Genomic DNA, 23,569 nt, shown 5'->3' on the forward strand with positions numbered 1-23,569 from the left:
CAGAGGGAGAGGGAAGAGATGCGGATGCAGAGTGCCCTCTTTTCCCGCTCTTCACGCCAAGCCGTCCAGCAACACGGGGCGAACAAAGAATCGTGAGAGAGGTTGCCTAAGAGCCGCCGGTTACGACTTAATCTCTGTTGCAGCTTCCTCTGATTTCAAGCCGCCGAGCCAGTCCAGATATAAGACGGTGAGCAGGAGTCGTCCAAGAAAGAGTTGGTTGATGGGGAGAGCATAGTAGGAGGAAGAGGAAGCGGACAAACTGTACAGAGGGGAAGAGAGGGATGGTGGCTGATATGCGTGTTGACTGGGCGTCATGGAAAGGGGTAGGAAGAGACAGTGAAGTTGAGGTAAAAGATGGAGTCGTGAAAGGGGGCCACTAGGTGCGGGTAGGGGAGTGAAGAGGTACAGCTTCTCCTTTCTCTGCTCATTAGACCTACGCTTCTTAGGACGCTTGAGCAGCGCAGGAAGTGGTCAAGCACTCGTTCAGGTTGTGGGCGGTGATTCAAACGCTGCAGTGTGTGCTTCCCGCGCATGGATGTGCGGGATGATTTGATGTGTCCGCTACCGAATCAGCACCTACACAGAGGCGTCGTCTCTACGCTTATCGTCGTTGCTTTTTTTTTTTTCTTGTGTGTGTTGGGGGAGGGAGGGGAGGGCGGATGCGGAGTGCCAAATGATGTGCAAAACGATGAGGGACGTACAGCGATAGGGAGGGGAGAGCTGAAAAGAGAGGGCGATGCATCGCGGCGTACTGCGCCGGAGCAGCAGTGGAAAAGGAAAGATGAAGGGCAGAGGCACACAGGAGCGAAGAAACGTCCGCACGCATACGGAGGCACAAACGGCTTCCCCGACGCACAGCGCAGCGGCGTAGTAGCGAGGCATACCACCGCAAGTGCACGAGGAGCTATATACACACACTCGAGAGAGAGAAAAATAAGCACTGACCAATGAGGACCTTTTGGTGGCCTGCAGCATTCGAGTGGGTTGGTAGTGGTGGTGATGGAAGGAGAGAGGGGGTGGGGGGTGGGGGAAAGAGTGCCAGCGCATCACCCTTTTTTACAGAAACCAAGGCAAAACAAAGTGCGTTGAGGTAACGGAGAATCACCCCAGAAAACGACCGTAAACAACCAAACTCAAAAAAGTAATGGGCGATATGCAGATCGAGGGAGAAGAGGAGGGTGCGGGGAAGAGGAGGGAGGAGGGGGGTGGGAGACCATACAAGGCCGAGAAGACGAAAGCGTTAAGCTGAGCAGAATCAGCGTACAACAGCAAAAAAATGTGCAGCTAATATCGATCTCCACACCTACGCAAGTGATACTCTCATCACGGTGGAGCAGAGGAATGGAAGGAGCCGATCAAGACGATCATGATCCAACAACAAGAAGAAGAACGGAGGCGCATTTGATTCCGCTGCGCCGTTGCACTCCGACATGCAACGGCGCAGCGGAATGTGAATCGGGGGGGGGGTCCAAGGCGAATGAAGCGGCCGTCCTGGGCGCGAGAGAGAGCGAGGTGCGATACAACGCAGACAAATAACAGCCGCAGAGCGTAACGATCATCAATAGGCTCTTCAGAGAAACAGGGTAGATGGTGCAATACTCTTTACGGTTGAGGTGAACGCCTAGTGTGTTTCCGTTGTCCGCATACTGCAGTCTGGGCTGCTGCATTTTCTGACAGTCAGGCCGTTTGATTCGCCAGGACGCGTTGGTGCGAAGCCGTACTTGTTCGATATATATATATATATATATATATATATATTCTGCGACTGTGTAGCCGACTTCTCCCCCCTTTCGTACAACTACGATGCCGCGGAGACCACCAAGCCGGAGCGCTTTGAGCTACAAGCGCCGAATGTGACCGCGCTCACGCGCCCACATGCAAAGAAGAAACGAAAAGGCAAGAAGCAGCTGTTTCGGCCGTCCGAGAGGGCCAAAGCAACAAACCCTCCTTCACGACCAAAAACATTTCACGGCTCTACCCACGTCACAAACTATCTAGGGGGTGCTTAGTCAACTTCCCTTTCGTCTTTTATGAATCCAGCGCCGTCCATTACGTAGCTTCTTCAGCTCGCTCAGAGTTCGAGAGCGCCCCCCTTCGCAGCCTCTCAACGCACATGGCGTTGTTTGCCACGATCTTGGAACAACTCAGCTGCCATTCAGTTTGACTGTCAAAGGCGTTGTGGCTGACTAGGGGGATGTGGTGCGCGGTCGTTGTGGATGTGCCTGTCACTCCGACTGAATCAGCAGAACTGAGAGTCCATGTCAATGAACCCATGCTAGGCAGCGAGGCGTGGTGCTGTGGACATTATGTTCGTCACGACTTGCAGTCGCGCAACTCGACAGCGCCTGGGCCGATGCACTACATGCCCAGGTGCTCATGGAGAGCTTTCCTCTGCTGTGCAGAATCGCCCTCGTGTCAGGGTGACTCTGAAACCCTCCTGAGGAGACGAATGCACGTTACCCCGTCTTGCGCGAAGCCAAAACAAGCTAAAAGAGGCAGGGGAGAGTAACAGAGATGAGCGCGCAGAGGGGCACAAAGCGCAACAAGAGATCCGAAGAGAAAGCGAGTACATAAAGCGATAGTGGAACTGAGAGGGAGACGAGCAACACTCTCAGAGATGGAGCGATGGAGGAGCGCTTCGCTGCCCACTTCGAGAGCAAGACAATGCAAAACTAACATGGATAGCAGGCTCAATTGAAAAGTGTATTCTTCTGCCAAGTGAACTGTGTGCCGCTCTGGAGTCCACTGTTCGGTAGATGTCGATGTGATGAGCTGTGTATCAGGGAGCGAGCGAGCGAGGAAATGGGGCAGGCGGGGCAGTCATCATGCGCGCAGCTGCACACTTGGCAAGAGCCGTAGTCTATGAAAAAAATAGAGCGAAAGAGTAGGCGGAGTCGATGCAAATCCGAGAGGGTCTGTGAGACAGCAGCACAAGGCATTTTTTCGGGGCTTTTTTTATAGAAGGCCAATCGAAGTGGAGTGCGGTAGTTCCAGGAGAGAATTTGTATAGGGCATCGTAGGGCTTGTCTCTCTTCGCTCATAAGAGGGGGGGAGGGGCGCAACTCGAGGGGAACGAGGGGGGAGGGGCACCCGTGCGCTTCTCGTGGCAAGAGGATTGCTGAGCGTTTTGTTTTAGTTTGCGGCAAACACATACGGGCATTGACTGCACTACAGCTGGCCACTTTCCACACCGTTGCCTGTGAGTTTGAGGAGGAGGAGGAGGCGGCGGCACAACGTAGGGAGGTGGTAGGGAAACGAAAGAGAAGAGAAATCGTGAGGAGAGTAAGAGGCGACAACACCCACACCTCTACACACACATACACACAGAGCAAGAGACACACATAGAGGAGAGGAAGGTGGTTGGCAGAGGGTGGGGGGGCATGCACATAGACAGACCCACACAACAGGGCTCTTGCCAAAGAGGAGTAGGGCTCGAGGCTTCGCAGATGACAGTCTTGCCTACACGAGTTAGGCGGCGTTGAGGGGGGGGCGGGAGAGCACAGGCGGCATCACACCTGTGCACCCGGATGCAAGGCAGAAAGAAACGAATGGTACACATTCGAGGTAAGCGCTAGAGAGGCTGAGAACTCAGTCGAGGTGTCAGATTCCAAAGGTGCAGAAACCCTCAATCAACAGCATAATCGACGCGTCAACAGAGCTGCCACGCCAGGTGCCCAAGAAAGGGATGGAGGACCGCTCATGGGACTCATGGCACTGCGGCTTAGTGCGCACATTACACAGGCAAAAGCCGATTACGCAGTGAAAATAACACGTGCGTAGTCTCCACCCTGCTGGCGACTTCTGTCCACCGTTACCTTCCTCAACCCGTTTGCAGGGACTGCGGCTTACAAGGAAAAAAGAGCCCGACAGCACGCAGGACAGGGCGGGAGTGAGGATGTCTCCAATACAAAGCAGCGAGTGCACAAGAGGACGCAGAGGGTGCCTTGTCGTACGTCATGGGAGCGATGCAAGCACTGGCAGAGAGAGGGAGAAACACGTGGTAAGCAGCTTGGCGGCCTCTAAAAAAAGGAGAAGGGGTGAGACAGTGGGCAGCGAATACGATCATAGCACGCGGTATCAGGGATATAAAAGCCAACACTTAGCGTACCTCTCGCTGGAAGCTCACTAGCCAGCTGTGAGTGGAAGGGCACAAAACTTTATCAGCAAGCGAGTGAAGCTACAAACCTGACCAAAAAGCAAAACAACACGGGCTAATGCCATTCAAAAGGGAGCGTCACGCGAGCTGAGCTGAGCAGCCGCCGCCGAAAGCAACACCGAGGCACGGCGTTTTATTATTTTTTTTTTGGAGGAGGGGGAGCAGTGCAAATTGCAGGACATACAGAGCGCGAGCACCTGCTTGATCGTAGCTCTGCAGCCTCCGAAGCAGAACAGCGCAGACACACTCCTCGATGCAGTGTGAGCCTCGAGTGCGGAAACGGCGCACACGTGGGAGACAAACTCAGCCTACGGCGTAGAATTGCTGGCAGCTGTAGGGTGAGCACAGACAACAGACAATGGGAGGGAGGAGGGGGTGTATCAGATGAGAGAGGCACGGGCACAGCGAAAGTAGCTGATACAGAGATGCTCAGAGAAAGATGAGAAAGGCTGAGTTCAAAACGTCCACGTCATGGAAACAAGGAGAAAAAGAAAGGAACTCCTCGCGCAGATCGACAGCGAAGGTGGGTGTAAGTGGACAGGGAGCGAGAAGGGGAGAGAGAAACAGTCTCGAGAAGGAAGACACATACAGTATGGAGAACTTGGTAAGCGTTGGTCGCTTCTCTATGAAGGCTAAGAGACTCTGCAGGAAGTGAAGACCAACTCTGCAACTAAAACGCTTCTCACGCACAATGATTCAGGCTAAGTATATCCACGCACGGCACGTAGACCAATGAATAACACTGCCATGTATAAGGGAGAAGAAGAGGCGTGATAATGGCAGCAAAGATGAAAAACACAGAGCATACAAGAGCCGGAGTAGCCGACTACGGTAGGCAATGCAGAATGCATCATGGCGAAGCCACTTCGGCATGTCCTTAAACACCTGTAGCACGTCTCAGCTGACCATTCTCGCAATATCACTTAGGGAGACACGAAAAGACACCAAACGTAGCCTGCGCTTCTCAGCACCGCTGCACGACCCCCACTTTAAAAAAAAGCGTGAAGAAAATAGGGCAACTCAGCACAGCGAAAAATGACAGTCTTCACTGCGTAAACATACGAAAGTTAGAAGATCCATCCAGCGTGTTCAGCCCCCCACGTACATGTGCGTTGACGGGCGCACCCCACCACCCCTTCCCCGCCTACAGATCCGGCACCACGGCCAAAACCCTGCTCGCCTGGGGCGAGCCGTCCCTACCGTCGACAATCAGGGGCCACGCGTCATAGAGGCATTTCCCGTCCCCCCTCATCCCTTCTTTGCACGCACGCGGCGCCATCGGTCTTGCTCGGGGGCGGCGGCGTCTGCCGTGCAGGTAACAGGGGATGCCGACCTGCCGTGTGCGACCAGTGACGAGGTCCACTATCCATTCGATTCGCGTCACCTCTGCGGGCACTGCCGATTTTAAAAGCTTGTCAGCTTTCCCGCCGTTTCCCCTACTCGCAATGGCCAGAGACGGGCTCAAACAAGAGGCGCACGCGGCGGGCTCGCTGCGCCAGCAGTAGCGCCCCAATGCATCGCAGTATGCCATCTACCACCGTTGTAGCGCCCGTGCTGAGCGCCACGACGAGGGAGAGCGAGGCCGTAGCAACACACACACACACACTTGCCTTCCTGTGTCCTAGCTGAGCGGGTCGACTTCGCACCACGTCAGGACCCAGCCCTAACGCTTCACACTCAGCGCGAGAGCTGCATGCAAGGGGGCTGCTGCCTCTTGCCGCGGTGCCTATGAGTTCATTACACCTAGATAGCACCGCAGCCGCTGCTGGCTTGACGACTGCCTGCGCCGCACCATCTGCCCACAGCGAGTAAGGAGTCTTTGCAAAGCGGGAGCGATGTTGGATGCGTGGCGCTAATCTTTCTTCGTCTGGAGAGTCGGCCTCGTTCCCAGCCAGCGGGTGGTACGTTGCCGTACACGCGACCGCTGTGCATAGGGGAGGGGTGGGCGTGCGGTACTCTGAAGAGACCGATGCCTGCATCCCCTTGTGAAAGTCTCCGAGGGGCGTTGTGACCACCCAGTGATTCGGTCTGTGCACCCCCCGCGCTCAGTGTGTACTAGAGCCTCCTCGCATAGGTCACGGAGAGGCACAGGCGGGTGTGGCGCAGCAGTGCTATGCGGTCTCTGTTGCTGCCTTGGCGTGAAAGTGCTCAAGGGCCACCCTGAAGTGTTTGCTACACCGCACCAGCACGCGGTGGCGCTGTAGAGTGGCTTTGATTCAATCAGTGGCATAGTGCAAGAGCTGAGGAGATGCGTTGATGGACTCCATTTGTGCGAGCAGGCTGCCCACACCCTGGCAAGTCGAGGGTTTCTTCAAAGGTCGGCGAAACAAACAGAGAAAGAACAGAGAGGGATCGGAAAGTACGGGATCACCGACTACACTTCAATTATTCTGTTCCTCCGCTGCTGAGACGCGTCGGGATTGGAGACTCGGCAGGGGCACAGACATCACCCCCATTTACGCGCTGTTGTCCTTGTTAGGTCCTGTCCAGTTGCGATACCTGAACAGACAGTGTGCGGTACTGACAACGTTCAGAGCGAGTCACGAACAGAAAAGCGCACAGACGCTGGCTGTGGGGTCGCGGAGGTAACGGGCAGGCGTGCGCGAGAGAAAACGCCCAGTGATGAGGAGGTGTAGAGCAGGAAGGGACACGAAAGCTGAAAAAAAAAGGGGGACGTGGGAGGGAGAGGAAGCGAAAGCGCAACGGCACGCTCAGAGAGAAACACACACCCACACACACACACACCTCTTCCATTTAACAACGAAGAAGACAAGAAGACCCAGGCTAGAGGAACGCTGGCTGGAGGCCTCACATGCACACAGCCGGGTGTCACACTTCCTTAAGCCACTCTGCGACACGGCGGCAGAGGCGACGCAGCACCGCAGAACTAGAACTATCAGTGTGACTGTGCGTCTGTTTCAGTCTCTCTGTGGAAAGTCCTTCCAAGGGTAGCACGGAGAGCTGATACAGCGTGTTTGTCCAGCGCCGCACTTTACCTCTCGGTTGTACGCTGACTGCCAAAAGGAAGAGAAACGCCCCTGCGGTTGTAGGAGAGAGTCAAATGTGAAAAAAAAAAAGAAAACAAAGCAGAGCTGAGAACATCGCGGTTGGGAAGGAAGGGGCGGGGTGGGTGGATGGCACATGCAAAACGGAGTGAAAAGCGAAGAGAGCTCAAGATGTGAGGAGCCTGCACTCTCTGGTGAGGTAAGTAGGAAGCCCCCCCCCCCACACACACACGTACAGACAAAGAGGACGAGGGGCCAGAAAGCGTGAGAGGGGCAGGAGGAAAGAAGGGCTCCTTTTTACTCGCAGCGAATGTGGACGCGTGAGACAGAGCGTGCGCAATACAGGGGAATACAACAGAGAAACCGCGAACAACACAAAGCGTGGATGTAGTCAGCCATTATAGAGTGGCCTCGTTTCCAATTCAGTAGGTGTTCCATCACTTTCGAGAGTGCGAAGAAAATGCATCACACACGACACTAACATGCTTGCACATACCTCTGTTTATTTTTGTTCCTGATGAGTATTGGTGAAGGGTCTCCAGGCGCGTCTGAGAGGTATGCAGGACATGCTAACATCGACGCACTCTCTGTCGCTGATATGATGGTATTGATACGGGGAGTTTGTTCCGCGCCACAGAGGCGGTTTGCCCTGGCGAACCTCTACTCCCGCTACACCACTGCGCATTAGATTTGAAAAGAGAGAAAACGTTGGGTGCCGCCGTGGCATAGAAAGAGGCGGCAAAAGGGGGAGGTGGCGGGAAGAATGACGTTGTAGGAGCGCCACTACAAGTCGAGGAGAACGCGAGCGAGTATTCACATCAACTCCGAGGAAAACCGAGAAGCCGAGAAACACACAACCTACAGCCGTGCAGCCAATACACAAAATATGCACAGCAGAGATGCAGGCGTCCAAAGGGTCTACCGTGCTCATGGACCTCGTGGGGGCATCACCTCGAACATACCATTGCAATGCTCAGTCGGGCCACCATGGTAGAGCTGCGTGTCGTAGGGCAGAAGGGGGAGGGGGGCCCATCGTGTTGATAGGCGTGACCACACTGACATAAGAAACGAAAGAAGGCACGTGGGTGAGACAACGGCATTACACCCACGTCCCCGCGATGGCTTGTGGACGTGTGTGTAATGCGAAGCGACACCGTGGACACGCGAAGAGGAGAATGAGGAAGTTCTAAAGGACATGCAGAAAAGAGCCAATCTAGTTGGATGTGCGGACAGCGCGCGTGAGAACAGTGAAGACGGAAGGTAGGGGAGCATCGTAAGCCTCATGGGAAGAAATAATAAAAAAAGGCGACAACACCAACGGAGAGAACAGGGAGAGACGAGAGCAGAGGGGTGTGGGGGTGGGGCGGAGGAGCAGGTGGGTAACGAAGAGGACTGAAATACGCACTCCCCCCGCCCCCCACCCACGCGCACGCGCAGAGGGCCTGAGCATTTGATGACTCCTCCGCTCCCAGTGAACGCGAGGAAACGGGAGAAACAAGCAAAAAGAAGGACGCGAAAACGCATGCGAGAGAGAGGGAGAGACGGGAGGAAGGCTGACCGAAGCAGCACTGATTAGGCGTCAGGGTAACATATCGAAGGTCTCCTTTCGCCGCGTGAGAAGAGGAACGAGATCTAAAAGCACCCCCTTCTTGTCAATGCGCAACAACTGGCCCGGACGGCCTTTGAGCTCGTCAATGAAAAGAGAGCACCGCGCTTTCCTCCTTAGCTAGCCGACGTGCGAGTGAAGCGTGAGTGAACTCCAATGCGCTTGCTGCGCTAATCTCTTTTCAAGAGCTGACGGTTTTCCAGTGTGCCACTTGCATGCGCTGCCACTTCGCAAGACGGTTCTGATGGACCTTGAGGACCTGTGCCAGTCGCCGCTGCTCCTCCTCAATCATGTCGACACGCTGCCAGTCGGGGGAGGGCACAAAGCGAGCACTGAGCGCCGAGCACCCTAGCGTTTCCTCCACGTTAAACGACCGACTGCGTGATAGGTTGCTTTTAGGTCCCTCCATAATGGGCTGCGGCCACGGCCTGCCGACCTTCGATCGAGAGCGTGTTGAGTCGCGTGGCAGAACCGCGGTCTCCCCTCTCACCCTGTGGCGGTGCCTGTCGAAACGGCGGCCGTCATGGTGGCGGCGGTGGCCGCGTACACCGAAGGCGCTGCTCTGCTCCCCCTTATCCCCGATATTCGCAACTACCATGGCACTACTCTGCTTCCGACAGGACTGACGCTCATCAGCGCTAACCCCAGAAGAAAGGAACTGCGGCTCCCAGGCGCCGCCGTCTTCCGTGTGCTCGACTACCTGGCTGTGGCCTGTTGGCATAAGAATACCAAAGGTGTGACGCCGTGACAGCGACCTCTGGCTAGCGAAGGCGGTGCTGGAGTACTTGTCTGTTTCCGTGCTCTTCGTCATCGAGAATATTGAAGGGGTGCACTCATACGACGCCGAGTCGGAGAGGCTCTCCGGCTGCAAGATGAGCTCCAATTCAAAGATCGACGTGCAGTGAATACCGTCCGCTTGCCTCGAGACTCGATCATCCGTGCTGTCAGATATGACGTCAGAAGAAAGGCCGCCCCGCAGTTCCCCTAAAGACTGCTTTGGAAGGATTCTCGTTGCCTTCACTAATTCCGTGCGCGATACCGTCGTCGGTGACGTGGCGTCTTTCCCTCCCGTACCGTCGTCACCCTTCGGATCGTAGGTAGCTGTTGCCGTGTCCGACTGCTCTGTTGCTGTAGCGTGGGAGTGGGTCACCATTGCACGGAAGTTGTCAGGTTCTACATCAGTCGCGCGCTGTAGGCAGTAAGTCGACTTGAAAGGCACCACAGTGTAGCCATCGTCGTCCTCACTGTCAGGGATGTGGTAAAGGGGATACCTCGGCGCCGACGGCGTCGTTCCGACGAGCGCCGTTGCTTGCGCAGTTTCATCGTGGCAGCGGTTTAGCTTTGGAGGCCGTGTTTCTGCACAGGACGGCGGAGGTGGGAGTCTCGTCAGGTGTGGGGCAGGCAGGTCCACACATTCCACCGCGCACAGAGCCTCACAAGAGTTGTCGAGACCAACGTACACGTCAGCTCTGGAACGCGTGGCTAGCGTGTGACGGCATGCGGATTTGCCCGATGTGAAAGGGGGCTGCGTACTGCGCACGTGGCTTCGCCGGCGGTCAAGGCTCGAATGCAACCCCGTTGATGGAGAAACCGCTTCCTGTTCTCGTGCGCATGTGAGGCCCATCTTGCTTGCGTTTGGTCTTTCCTTTTTAGTATGTACCGGCGTGGCAGCGGCGGAGGTCCCCCGAGTGAACGGCGGGAAGAACACGCGGCGCAACCACCGTTGCTTCTTCTGCCTTTTCGTTGCGCGACATGCAAGCGAGCAACACGGCAGCGACTAGTCTGCCCCCTCCCCTGTTGGCAAAGGGCACGCACCGTAGAGCAGCTGAAGCGAACAAGCGAGGTACGAACAAAGAGGGGGAAGGAGAGTGCACGAGAAGGGTGCCGAGGAGGGTGGTGGTGGTGGTGGGATGCCACCCCGTGAGCAAAGCAGGCAAGACAGCAAACGGCGAAACACAAACAAATAAGACAGTACGGCCGACCAACGAAAGGAAACACGGCAAACGTGTGCTGCAACGGTTGTTTCGGCGATTCCTCTTTGCACTCGTCTGCGGAAGTGGCGAGGAGACGGGAGGGAGTAGGGTGGTGGTGATGTGGTGTGGTAGGCGGAGGAGCAGCACAGGTGCGCTCAACGCACACGAAAAGAAAAGGGACGAATAAGTGAACAGGCAAAGCCAGAGAGTGAAAAAAAAGCGAGAGAGCTCAGCAGGCAAGAAAAAGGAGACGTCGATAGAACGCTGCAAAGCGTCAAGGAGAGGCGAACTGGAAAAAAAGCGGCGATTTTCTGCGTTTCGATTTCTCTCGTGACGTGAGTGGCACTAAAAAGGGGGAGGGGGGGGCGGTAGGGCACATGGACCAGAAAGGTGGGGGACAAAAAGAACGAAAGGAGAGAAAGAGCACGCACGCGTGCAGGTGCAAGACGTAATCAATGAAGTCACACAGTCACTGCCTCAGAAGAGAAAAACAAAAAGTCCAGCAGCAGAGGGGAAAGGTGAAGAAGAGGCAAAGCAAGCAGGGAGAGAGAAGGACGTAAGAGGCGAGGGCGCAGAAGAGACCTGAATACATAAATAAATGGCGATGTATAGGGCGAAAACTCAAGCACAAGGGTTCAAGGGTAAGGGAACAGGTACTCTGCGACAGCAATGGTAGGAGACGAAAAGACAACAGCAGTGCAGAGGGGGGGGTAGGGAAAGGGAAAACAGTTCATTCCTCACTGCTTCGATACTGAGACACTCACGCACCGCCTTCCAGATTCAGTCCAGACGCAGAATGGGGTATGCAGAGAAGAATGAAAAAATGCTAGTTTGTACTGTCATCACGCCTTCTATGCTGATCAACACACTGCTCGCCTACACGCTGAGTCGTGGTTTTTTTTCTTCGCTGATGGTGGCGCCGTGTTGGAGAGGAGAAAACGAAGAGGGGGGAGGAGGCACAATGAAACGAATGGACGAGAGAGAGTGGGGGACTTGCACAATGCACTAAAGGGGACTCTTTTCAGTGTATAAAAGCGCTAGCCTGGCGATTGGAGCAGTGCTTGTTTCGCACCAGTATCTTCTGCTTTGATAGTCGGAGGGGATTCCACACCATAAATAGTCACTGGATGACGCACAAGAGAAGGAGAAAGGAGGGTCCAGAAGCCAGGAGTAGAGTGCGAGCGAAAAAAAGCGGTGTGCGGTGAAGTAGACACAGCGTTGGTGCCCGAGAGACCACCTCTCACGACCTGTTTGCGACAGTGAAGAGTTGCCCGATGAGCACCGAGTCTCTTGGCGGATCAAAGGAAACACAACAACGCCGAGGACACGGAGTAGAGAAGAAGCCTTGTGCAGCTGCGTTGGCGTCTTCGCTTCTTGTCTGTGACTCTTTTATCTTTAATTTTTTTTTCGGCTGAGCAGAGGGGATGGACACTAGAGAGCCTTCATGGCACAAATTATACTGCGCGAGGCTGATAAAGGAGGAAGGAACATGCATATCGAGGGGAGAGCAAGGCAAGTACAGCCTGTAGGGAAACAAAGCACGTCGAGCGCGAGTGCAAGAGATGAGTCCCATGACAGCAACACGTCAGTGCTGATCACCATTCGTACACTATCAAAAGAGACACTGCGAGTGAAGACAAAGTGAGCGGCTGCCTGCACTCACTCCGTACGGAAAAGAGCAATGGCAGTGACCACACGAAAAATTGGAGAGAAAAGGCCCCTGTCCCCATACTCCGCTGACGAGAACGTGCCTAGCGAGCAGAGTTCATGAGGGAAGGAGGCAAGCGGAGGGCAGCAAAGAAGGAAGCCGCAACTGCGAAGGAGGGAGGGAGGTTGAGGGGGAGGGGTGCCTTCCAAGGAGAAACAACGGCCACCCAACGAGAGCGGCCAATGGCAGAGACATCATCGAGAGGCGGAGGTCGATGCGGTGCAGGCACGGGTGCCACTCGCGAGGTCGTGCGTGTCCGCACTAAATAGGGGGGGGGGAGTGGGGAGGGGGACGGTAAAGGTGGTAATAGGGGAAGCGCAGGAAAAATCTTCAGCTGACGAAGAACGACGTGCAACAATGCAAGTGGGCGTCTTGTCCCGGCAATGAGGTGGTGGGGCAGGCCACGCATAGCAGAAGATGAATGCCTCCCCCCTTTTTTTCCTTCTTTGAGTTCTTCAGCGCCTTACTTCTCTGTCGTGCTGCCCGGATTCAAGCCCTACTCTCTACCCCGGCCCCTCGCAGGCTCACCGCGTGGTGCCAAGCAGCCGTAGACACGCGTTAGCGGAATGCGCCGGCTCAGTTATCTTGTCACCGCCTCTTCCTCGAACTCCATCGGCCTGCTTTGCTGGTCGCCACCTGGCGCATCCTCCTCAGTGCGGCACAGGGCCTCCTCCCCCTCCACACTAATGGGCAGTGAGTACAGGGTGAGACACGCTCGAGTCACGCTGGCACTCTGGCCATCGCATGGCTGGTGCAAGCGTGTGCACTGTCACAGGCCAATCTGGCGCAACTCCGGTGAGGACCTCACCTCCGACACCAGTAGCGACACATCACTCTGACCTCTCCATGTCTTAGGCACCTGACCCTACCAACCACTAGAGGTGGTTCGGCACTGACAGGGGGAGGGGTGCAGCTTGGGCTTCCCCACATAGAGTTGGTGTACTGGACCATGAGATACTACGCACCGGGGTGTGTTTCCCTCCCCCCTTACCATCAGGGAGGGGAGAAGTGGAGGGCAAAAGAGAAGGATGGTCCTGACTTCCTCGGTGACAACTTAGGGTACACCGATGTGTTACATTCCGCCCCGGCGCCCCCCACGTCCGCAAAGAGAGAGGGCAGCCAACTCAAGCGAGAGGTAGGGCGAGGGTTCATGGACGTTCAGGCATAGCTCTCGTTGTGCTTCGAGATGATCCCGAGCAAGAAAAACTACCGCGACGGATTCTACGTGGCGCATCCCAGCTGCTGTCGTTTCCGTGCCCCCTCTCACGTGTGAAACGGCTCTCCGATTCCTTCATGAAGGAAACAAAAAAGTAAGGAGAACATGACCACTGAGAAGCACACCGGTTAGTACAGTACAAGCGAAAGCGGCGCGTCGCTCGAGTCACATAGAGGCCAGAGGTCAGCCAGACTATTGACGAAGTCCCTCACAATCCGCGCCACGTTCACGGCCTCTAAGTGGAGTTGCGAGAGACAACCTGAGATCCCCGGCATCTTCCTACGCTAAGGCTAGTCACACCTGTGTGCGCCGCTTCCCCTCCTTCCTTCTCTCGCTACTGTTCACAGGATGCGCGGCCTGCGTCTCTCCCGAACGGCTTGCGATGGTGACTCACAACGCCCAGGGCAGAGGAAAAAGAAAAGCCAGCGAAGGATCAGCAACAAGAAGGCGCCGCCGCTGTCAGTAGGAGCCACCGCCGGCCCTCAGCGCTCAGGAGGAGGGGAGGGGGGCGGGGCGGGGCTTCGCTTTCTGAACATTTGGAATGGACGGGTCCGTCATCGTCGCCTTCACATCTCACAAAACTGTACACCCGTCAACTCTGACGGCACAACGCACAAACAACAACAACAAAATGCAGCTGGCGCATCGATGCCGACTACTCGTTGCCTGCGCTTTCCTCTTCAACGCCTTGGAGCGCCAGCACGGCGACTTCACCCGTCGCGCGTCGTTCAGGTAAATGCCAGTTAGTGCTGTGAGGTCCACAGACTTTGATTGCCCCCGTAAACACTTTTGGGCCGTTGGCGGTTTCCAGCTGCGGCTATGACATCTTGGCGCCGTTACTCGGACCTGCCCAGATGTTTCCAGGCCATTCTTGTCGATGGTGTGCATAGGAAAGTGACTGAGGTTGCATATGCGTCGGATAGCCTGCGGTGGGCGAGGGGAGGTGGTGGCCCACCTTTTGCTGCTGGCTCTGCTGTTTCACCGACGGCGCTGGTGTCGTAACACTCCTCAGCGCCACCGGCGTTCTCAAGCAGTCCGAAAAAGCTGAATCAAGCACCATCGAAGACGTCCTCGGGAGCTCGATCACGTTCTACGGAGGAGTTGCTGAATGTGCAAGGCATGGAGCTCTCGTGCAGAGCGGCGTTCACCTGCAGTGGGAGGTCCTCCAAAGATGCACTGGGTGACCGGGGCATCACTGCTGTCGAGGGCTGAGGCACACAGTACGGAGGAATAGGCAAACGGGTTCATGTTCACATACTACTGGCAGTTGGCGCGTCTATGCCTTTGAAGTTAACATAACCGACAGACTTGTCTGCATGTGCCACGGCGATCGTCCGGAGACTATTGGCGATGGGGTGGGTGTCTGCGATGGTGGTGCTGCCACTGAGCTCAAGTAGGTTGCTAGACAGCAAGCGGTCACAAACCACCCACAGCGACCCGGCGGGGGGAGGGAGGGGTGAAGTGGTGCCGGCAGACGCGAGAAAAGGCACACCACTTTGATGGAATGTAATCGTGCAACTTTACTCGTCCTACCCGCTTTACTGGCTCTTGCGCTGTCCGTCTTAGCACAGAGCCCGACGACAATGCGTGCTTCTACCTGTGATGCCTTGCGGTATTCTGGAAAGCTTGCCAGTGGGGGCGTCACTCGTCCAAAGAAGAAAGCGGTGCGGAGTGATTGACGGACTGGTAGGACGTCCAGCATAGGGCGTGGTGCAAGGTCGGGGTGCCCGTAGCAGTGCCATGAAGTGGTGCGCTGACATAGATACGAGATCCTCTGTCGTTCCTGTTGACATCTTCCGGAGAGCGTTCACTATGTGGAACATATTTGACGCGTGAGTACTCACATCTGTTGAAGCGGATAGAGTAATGGAGCACGCAGATACGAGGGTGACTACGGCGTCAGAAGTCCGCTGGGACGCAGAGACGCCCCATCGGGCTTAGTGCAGGGAGAACAAAGATGTGCGTACACGAAGTCGAGCACTACGTAACTGAGAGATGGGTGATGATGGAGTATTAACACTTCAAGACGCGAGCTACGAGAGAGTGGGAGAAGACAAGTGAGGTAAATTGCACCCGCCGTGACTGGGTGTGCGACACTGAACAAAGGGGGAGGGGAAGGGTGATGAGTCGAATAGTGACAGTTGGTGCACAGTATGTAGAAGTCCTGAAAAGAGAGCTGGCTACACTTCTCAACGACTGTCTTTGCCCTTCACCAGATCTAGAAGGCCACGCCACTACATGATTGGTGGCGCAGAGAGCACCATGCACTGGGCACCGCACATCAGCAGGTGTCCTGCATCTTGCGGTAGGGCATGTTTGGCTTCCCACTGTATTAAAGAAGACATGGGTCGAACACCAGAAGGCGAGCGATCGAGCCTATGAAAGCATTTTAACAAGCGAATCTATCAACAGTCGAAAGCACACAAACACAACATGTGTGCGTGTGCGTGTGTGTGTGGGGTGGAGGAGGAGGAGGAGAGTAAACAACCTGAAAAAGAGTAAGGGTGGGAACAGGGGGACTTCGCGTGGTGGTGTGCGAAGCCCGTGGGTGTTCTGTGTGGTCGCTCCTCTTTGTGCTTCTCGACAATCCGCTGACGAAAAGTCGAGGCAGCAGGGAGGCGGTGCACTGTGCAAGGAAAAGTGATGAAAAGAGAGCGAAGAAGGGGAGAGGGAAATGCGTAATGTAGCTGCAGTTATGGTGTAAGGTAGTTCTATGCGGTGCCCACCCGCGGGTTGACGGCAGGCTCCCAAAGAGAGAAGGCTTGGGAGCAGGGCAGATATGTGTCTTGTTGAGTGGAAGAGAAGTGGGGTGAGGGGTGGAGGGGGGGGGCGAGGAACAACATAAAAGCGAAAAAGAAAACCGAACGGTTGTCTATTCCGACGAAGAAAACAACCAAAAAAATAACAACAACGAAAATGCGTCATGCGATAGAGGCTGAGCAACGAACTGCGAGCACTGCACTGCTTGGCAGCCACCGTCCAGTGCCACCGGGAGAGTCCCGCATAAAATCTGTATTCAGCTCACTGGGGATGTATGGAGAGGAGGAAGAGAAGGGGGACGCACAGTAACTCATGGAGAGACAGCCGCATGCGCACCTGTGAGAGGGCTGTAGGCTCCGGGGAATTTCTCTCTTTCGCTGAGCCTATAGACCACGAATGAGACGAGCGAAATACCCGTTATTTCACTTGCAAGCAGCGACCCCCTACCCCCTCCACACACACACACACACACACGCACAACGCAGAGAAACGAACGTGTAAAGGAATCTCACTCACCCATTCACTCTGAAAGAAGGAATGGACAATTTTCCGCGCAAGCCGCACGTTAGTTGTGCCGCCCCTGCGGAGAGTATCCGAGGGAGCGTGGGCGCATGGGCATGGGTGACCTCGGGTCGTTCAACGGGCCGGGCCGTTGCAGAATAGGTGCACCTTGTAAACTTAGTTTCTTCATTCTAGGGCATCCAGACACTCTCTCTCCCGCACCAAAGCGGGCTTGATACTCTTCGTATCGCTGTGCCTCGTTCTCCTGCCGCTGCCACATCAGTCCTCGCTGCGCCCAACGCATGGCAAACAGTTCGCGCTCTTTTTCCTTCCGCTGCGCTTCCCGCATGTCAGTGTGCAGCGAGATGTCTGGCGAAGCGACATAGGGGACGCCAGGTACGTCAAGGATCGTGTGGCGTCGCGGGCGCTGCTCTCGGCGCACTGAGGAGTTGTGATCGTCACCGGTGCAGCTGTATGGGTGCAGGGAAGGGCGGTGAGCAAAACGACATTCCGGCATGTTCGCTGCAGGCTGAGTGTTCGTCGGGTCGGTGGAGGGGCTCACCAAGACCCCGCTCTTACCCGTCTCTCTACCCGCTGACGTTGCGTTTTTACTTGACTCGTCACTTCTGTCCATGGGCATCTCGTCAACAGCGGTGACATCCTTTTCTGTGTTCTCGCTGTGGGACACTCCGACGCTTCTTGAGTGATCCGCGTTCGACAACCTCATTCTGACAGCCGCAGCAGAGGCATCCGGCCTAAAGGCTCGGTGGTTGTCAATCACGTGACTCGCGTCCAGCCATGAGTGGACAAGACATGTGGGGAGGTTTTTGCGCGTTGCGCACACGCCAAGGCTAACCTCGGGCTTGTCGACCTCCTCGCTATCACGCGCGGTGGACGCTTCTCCGTGTACTGCCTGCATGAAGGAAAGGCGACCAGACTGGTTAGCATCAACAAACAGCATTGTGGTCATGTTGCGGGGCATTCGCAGCGACTCGTCACTGAGCGCGCCGGCGGTCGGATTTACAACAGTCGCGTCAGGCGGCAGCGGAAAGGGGGAGATGCAGCCCGTGGCGACACTGTCATCAGCTGTTTCCATGCCCCAAACTGTCTCGCCATCACAAGCCTTTACCCTACATGGCGCCGCCGCAGCTGCCGGTGGTCTTGCAACTTCTGATGTCTTGGTGTCGTGGAGGCGACTGTTCCCCAATGAGTTCTGTAGTATGGAGACGGGAGCTATCATAGGGAAGTCGACTCGGTGGTGGCCGCTGACTTCATAGTCAAGGTACTCGTGCTCACACAGCTGTTCGATGCTCTTGTCACCGCGTGAAAGACAGATATCGGGGATGTTGTGCACGGAGAGATCGGTGCTGCTGCGAGGGTCTGTCAGGATGGTCACGTGACTCCGAAACCCGTTCCTCTCCAAGAATGATTTGGTGTGGCTAGCATCTCTCTCCTTGCATCGACCTGGGGACGCTGATTTACCTGGGGCAACGGTGGCAGTTCCAAGCTTTGATGCGGCACTCAGGTGTTGGGGGGCTTGCTTAGTCGAGACCTTTTCAGCACATCGTGCCGGGGATGGAAACACCCGGAGGGTAAGCCCACCTTCGACGCGCACGGGCGTCCCGCTCCTTTGCCCAAGTATCTCCGCGCTAGAAACACAGCTCGTGCGTTGATGGCACTGATACTGCACGGCGGTGTTCAACATCGTCTGCAGAGGTACCGAAGCAGGAGGAGCAGTGCTTCGTGACTCACTTCCTGCCCCCTTTTCACTTGGGCTGCTTCTCATAGCAAAACGATCAAATGCCTGACCTCGTGAGTTTGCCTCCAGTGGAGGCGCTGGCTGTAGAAGGCGAGGCGCTTGCGTAGTAGCCGCCATGGTGCAGGTGCGGCGCCTTTCCGTGTCACAGTAGCATCCTACTTCTCCAAACGTGCACGCGCTATTGTCCTTCACGCAGGACCCTTGACCTTCGCCCAGTTTCTGAAGAGCCTCTGTCAACTCCGCAGGGTCCATGCTAGAGTTCAAAGTCTCAGCATCCCCTCTGCCGCACCGCCACAACGCTGTGCACATCCACGAAGCGGTTTCATCGATTATAGTTGCGGTAAGAGCAGAAGGAATTGCTGAGATCCCCGTTTGGCTACAAAGTGGAAAACCACTGTCGCCCTCCATCACGCTGCCGTACCCACCGGCCGACCGCGACGCAAGGCTCGCGTCTGGTGCCACAGCGCTGTCGCCCTCCATCACGCTGCCGTACCCACCGGCCGACCGCGACGCAAGGCTCGCGTTTGGTGCCACAGCGCTGTCACCCTCCATCACGCTGCCGTACCCACCGGCCGACCGCAACGCAAGGCTCGCGTTTGGTGCCACAGCGCTGTCACCCTCCATCACGCTGCCGTACCCACCGGCCGACCGCGACGCAAGGCTCGCGTTTGGTGCCACAGCGCTGTCACCCTCCATCACGCTGCCGTACCCACCGGCCGACCGCAACGCAAGGCTCGCGTCTGGTGCCACAGCGCTGTCACCCTCCATCACGCTGCCGTACCCACCGCGTAAGTGGACGCTGTGGTGTTCAACGAGGCTGCCGAAATTCTCCATAGCCGGGGCAGTTGTACTGTGCGTCGGAGGAGGGTGGTGGCTGTGGATTGTTTGTGATGTGTCATTGGCTTTAGCTGTTAGGTTGTGCATTGAGAACGAGTCTCCGAAAGGAGCTGCAAGCGCATCTGATAAGCTGCGCCTCACGTTAGCGTCACTAGAGGAGGGACGGTGATCGGGGGATTCTCTCAGCAAGGTTGTGGCGCTGGCGGTTGGTGGCAGTGATGCGGAGGTTCGAAGATGAGTCTTGCGCTGTCCATGCTGATTCGCCGAATGCTGGATAAAGTTTGAACAGCGTATGTTTTGGTAAGCACAGCTGCCCTCTGCATTGGTGCTGGTGCCACCAGGTAGAACACTGTTCTGGTGGACGGATGCGCCGGGGAAGGCGATGGAAGGGAATGATTCAGCCAAAGAACCTCGCAGATCATCACCACTACCCAGTGCTGAGGCTTCGACGTTAGTACGGAGGAGGTTTCCAAAGCCAGACTCGCCTCCTGGTGCGGATGCAGCGTACGAGGACCCGTTGATTCTTGTGGAGGGTGACGAGTGGTGCGTGTTGGTGCGGCTGAAAGATATGCTGTATACCGGTGTGTCGTCAAGAGAACTCTCGGTTGCTGGGCGACCACATAACTGTGCCTTCCTCTCCACGCGTCGCGAGCTGTGGAGGTCGCTGCATGGCATCCGACTTCTTGAAGTGGTAGGCGTGTTAAGAATTCCACACGTGCTCTGCTGCGTAGAATGCACCATGTTTGCGGATGGGTCAACAATGCTGACGGCTGCGGCAGTCGTGGCAGACGTGTCACTACGCCACGTTTCGCTTGTTTTGATGGCTTGCGACTGCACAGCACCGCTTGTAGATGGCTCCATCGCCGACGCCTCTGCACAAATAAACGCACTGTACTCTGCGACTGTATGCGAGTCACTGTCCCTTCTCTCTGTGGCGATCCGCTCGGTGCTGCTTTTCGCCACCGTGTCGATGTGGCTCTCCAGGAGACTACTGTAGCTGTGCTTCTTCTCGATGGTACTTTCTGGCTGAAAGGCCTGCGCCATACCGGGAAGCTTGGTGTTGCTATTTTCCCGCACCTCGGCACTGCGGCTGCACAGGAGGCAGGCTGGCCTGTGCGCTGCTGTAGAGGTGTTCAGCAACATCGAGTAGTGCTCTGTGGCCTTAACTGTGCGACTCATCGAATTCTCCGCGCCGTTCATGTAGGAGTACGACTGCTGCTCTCGTTGATACCTGGACGTGTCGGTTACTTCAGGGGCGCACGGCGGCGAGGCTTCAGCCACGCTACGGCCCTGAAGTGGGGAGGATATTGCTGGGCAGTGAGCCGTGCCGGCGGCGTGTTCTGCGTCGTCATCACCGACGGGAGACTCATGAAGGTCATTCAAGGCAGAGTACGCGGTGGCGCTTGTGAGGGCCTGTGAGGGTGCGTCTTCGAGAATTACATCGAGCTCGGCATTGTAGTACTTGCGGTCACCAGCCACACCATGCGAGTACTCTACCCAGCTATGAGAGCTTGTTGTAGCACTTGTCATTGTAGAGAGATCTGGGGCGTTGACGGTTTCACTAGCAAGTCCGCTTTGCTGCGCACTTGCGTCGTAGTCCCTTACCGCAAGGATGCTCGACAGGCACGGCGTGACGGCACCCATCACGTCCGCCGGGCTGGCACTGCGATCGAGGTGCCTATGCTGCGAATGCTTAGCTGGTAGGCATCGGCGACCCGATGCCTTGCCTCCAGCAGATGTGTGGGGTGGGGTGATGGCTTGCCAAAATACCGAGGCAGAGGGCATACATTCCTGGCCGACTCCCTCGGCACGCTCTCGGTAGAACAGGCTCAGACCTTCCTCGGTGTCCGTTGCAGGGGCGATCCCGCTGAAGGCACCCGCGCTCGGTGTCACGCTGAGCATCTCGCAGCCTTGACTTCCGTGCACCTGCAGTCCGTGGCGGCTGCGCGCCGTTGCTTCGGCAAGAGCGCCAGTAGGATGTGCGGAGGCGGGTGGAATGGGAGAGCGCCTCTTCGACGTCAACTTGGTTGCGGGGCCCCTAGCTGCCGGTGATTGGTGTCCAAAGCCGTGAAAGACGGAGGGCTCCTCCACGACTGACGATGCTTCCGCCTGGACTATTTCGAACGCGTTCTTCGCTCGAGCCTGGGGGTCCGCAGCGTCCATAATAACATCCACGACAGGGCGGTCCTCTGCTTTCGCTGCCTGTCGGTCGACGGCTGCGTGCGCACGGGTGTACACGCGCAGCCGTCCATACTGCAACGGAGATACGCTGCGCAGGCAGGGGCTGCTGCGTGTGATGGGGGACTTCAAAGAAAAGCGATCCGTCGGGCATGCCGTCGGAATGTCGGACGCGTCCTCGAGGGCGTCAAAGGCTGGCACCCGCCGCAGATGTTGCCGCTGATGATGCGCCCCTTTGACGTCGCACAGCTTCGCTGTTTCTGTCGGGCATGCCGGGGGTGCGATGGCGTAGTGGTGCATCGGTTTCTTACGGTTACTCTCCTTTGCCTCCCGCCGCACACGCCGGATTGTGTTCACGCGAGGCAAGAAGGAGGCGATGGTGAGCGTCGTGTTCACCGCTCCGTCGGACCGTGGCACGCCGGCCGGGGATGTCAGCAGAAACACATACCGGGTGGCTGCCTCCTCACCAAACTTGTCGCGGAGCAGGTACCAAGCGAGGATGGGGAGCAGGCGCCTGTTGAAAGGGGTCGAGGTGAGTAGTGAGCGCTTTCGGATAGCCTCCAGCTCCAGCAGCACATCTTCCTCGGAGAACACCTTCTTCTCCAAGAGATCAGCCAGCACAGACAGGTGGACATTCGAGCATGCAACGGAGCTCATGCCGCGCTGGTCAAGATTCTGTGGCACTTTCGGCGCACCGGTAATTTTCGGGTGGGTGGGAGGTAATTGCTCGCTCGACAAGGTCTTGCTCTTCTGCGTGTGGCTGCTCGGGATCTGCAGGGAGAACAAGTCTGACAACGGTTGAGCAGAGTCCTTGCGGAGTGGATTGAAGGATGAAAAGGTTGGCTGCACTTTCTCAGGCGTATGCGATGAGGGCGGCAGGGTCGGCCGTTCCACGGCAGCAGAGGGAGGCGGGTGCAGTTTCACCGCTAGTGGCTTTCCGTGCTTCTGGGCTTTCAGCTTTGTCGTCGGTGTATGGAGAGTGGCCGGGAGGTCCTTTCCGTTCCGCGCGCTGCCGATGATGCCCATCTCATGCAGTGCCTCAGGCATAACGCCTGCCTGCGCCTCGCTTGAGGAGCTGCGCTGACGACTTTCGGTGTGGTGGCTCGATGTGTACACTTCGGAGGATATGCGGGACGGCGACATAAGGGAGACTCCAGAGGCACACGAACGTGCGCTCGCGTCTTCTGCTGCGCTGGCTGCCGAACTACACACTTTGCCGGGCGTGTTGGTGAGCGAGATCGCCTCGGGGAGGTTCTTGGCTCGCAGAAATGATGTCGCTCCTTCCGACGCTGCGACATCGACTGGGTGCGCTTGGCGGGCGGCGGAGGACATGGTGTAGGAATTACCACAAAGAGGGTTTCTTCTCTACTGCCGGGAAAGAGAGCAGCGAGGGCAACAGCTGAAGGAGCGAAGCACGCTGCGGAGAGGCAGGAATCGGCAAGGAAAATGAAGAGAAGGCCAATTACTTCAAGGGAGAGACTATGTTGGAGGAAAAGAGGAAGTTACGATCAAGAGTGCAATGGGCTGGCAGGGAGGGGGGAGGGGAAGGTGTGGGAGAGACAGAGACGAGAAGCTACAACTGAATCCAAGGGAAGGGATTGATTGGCGAATAGGGGAGGGCGGGGAGGGGAGGGGAACAATCAAAATAAGGACGCAAAGAAGACCAGCAAACCAAAGAGAGAGAGAGCCGATAAGACAAGGGCCCAAGATGGAAAACAAAGACACACACACACCAACGAGGAGAATTCTAAGGGGATGTAGGCGGGAAAGAGGGCTCTATATAGGCGTATGAATGTCGCCAGGCTTGTGCTGTCGACCGACACCGGAGTTCCAGAAGAGGCGACGGACTGGTGGCTGATACTCAGTCGAA

At 56.4% G+C, this 23,569-nt stretch overlaps 2 protein-coding genes across 2 annotated transcripts, besides 2 other annotated features; both read right to left on the minus strand.

The window, feature by feature from the left end:
- Positions 1-5,282: 5,282 nt before the first annotated feature.
- Positions 5,283-6,433: a repeat region.
- Positions 6,434-8,948: 2,515 nt separating this feature from the next.
- Positions 8,949-10,391, minus strand: LPMP_312050 (hypothetical protein; the record flags this gene model as incomplete). The annotated part of the gene is made up of 1 exon (XM_010703291.1): positions 8,949-10,391. One exon carries the CDS (start codon positions 10,389-10,391, stop codon positions 8,949-8,951), a length of 1,443 nt encoding a protein of 480 aa, XP_010701593.1.
- Positions 10,392-12,900: 2,509 nt separating this feature from the next.
- Positions 12,901-13,431: a repeat region.
- A 3,558-nt stretch (positions 13,432-16,989) lies between these two features.
- On the minus strand, positions 16,990-23,031 carry LPMP_312060 (hypothetical protein; the record flags this gene model as incomplete). Its single annotated transcript, XM_010703292.1, has 1 exon — positions 16,990-23,031. One exon carries the CDS (start codon positions 23,029-23,031, stop codon positions 16,990-16,992), a length of 6,042 nt encoding a protein of 2,013 aa, XP_010701594.1.
- Between the last annotated feature and the right edge of the window lie 538 nt (positions 23,032-23,569).

This window comes from Leishmania panamensis (assembly GCF_000755165.1).
Source record: "Leishmania panamensis strain MHOM/PA/94/PSC-1 chromosome 31 sequence".
Taxonomy (NCBI): domain Eukaryota; phylum Euglenozoa; class Kinetoplastea; order Trypanosomatida; family Trypanosomatidae; genus Leishmania; species Leishmania panamensis.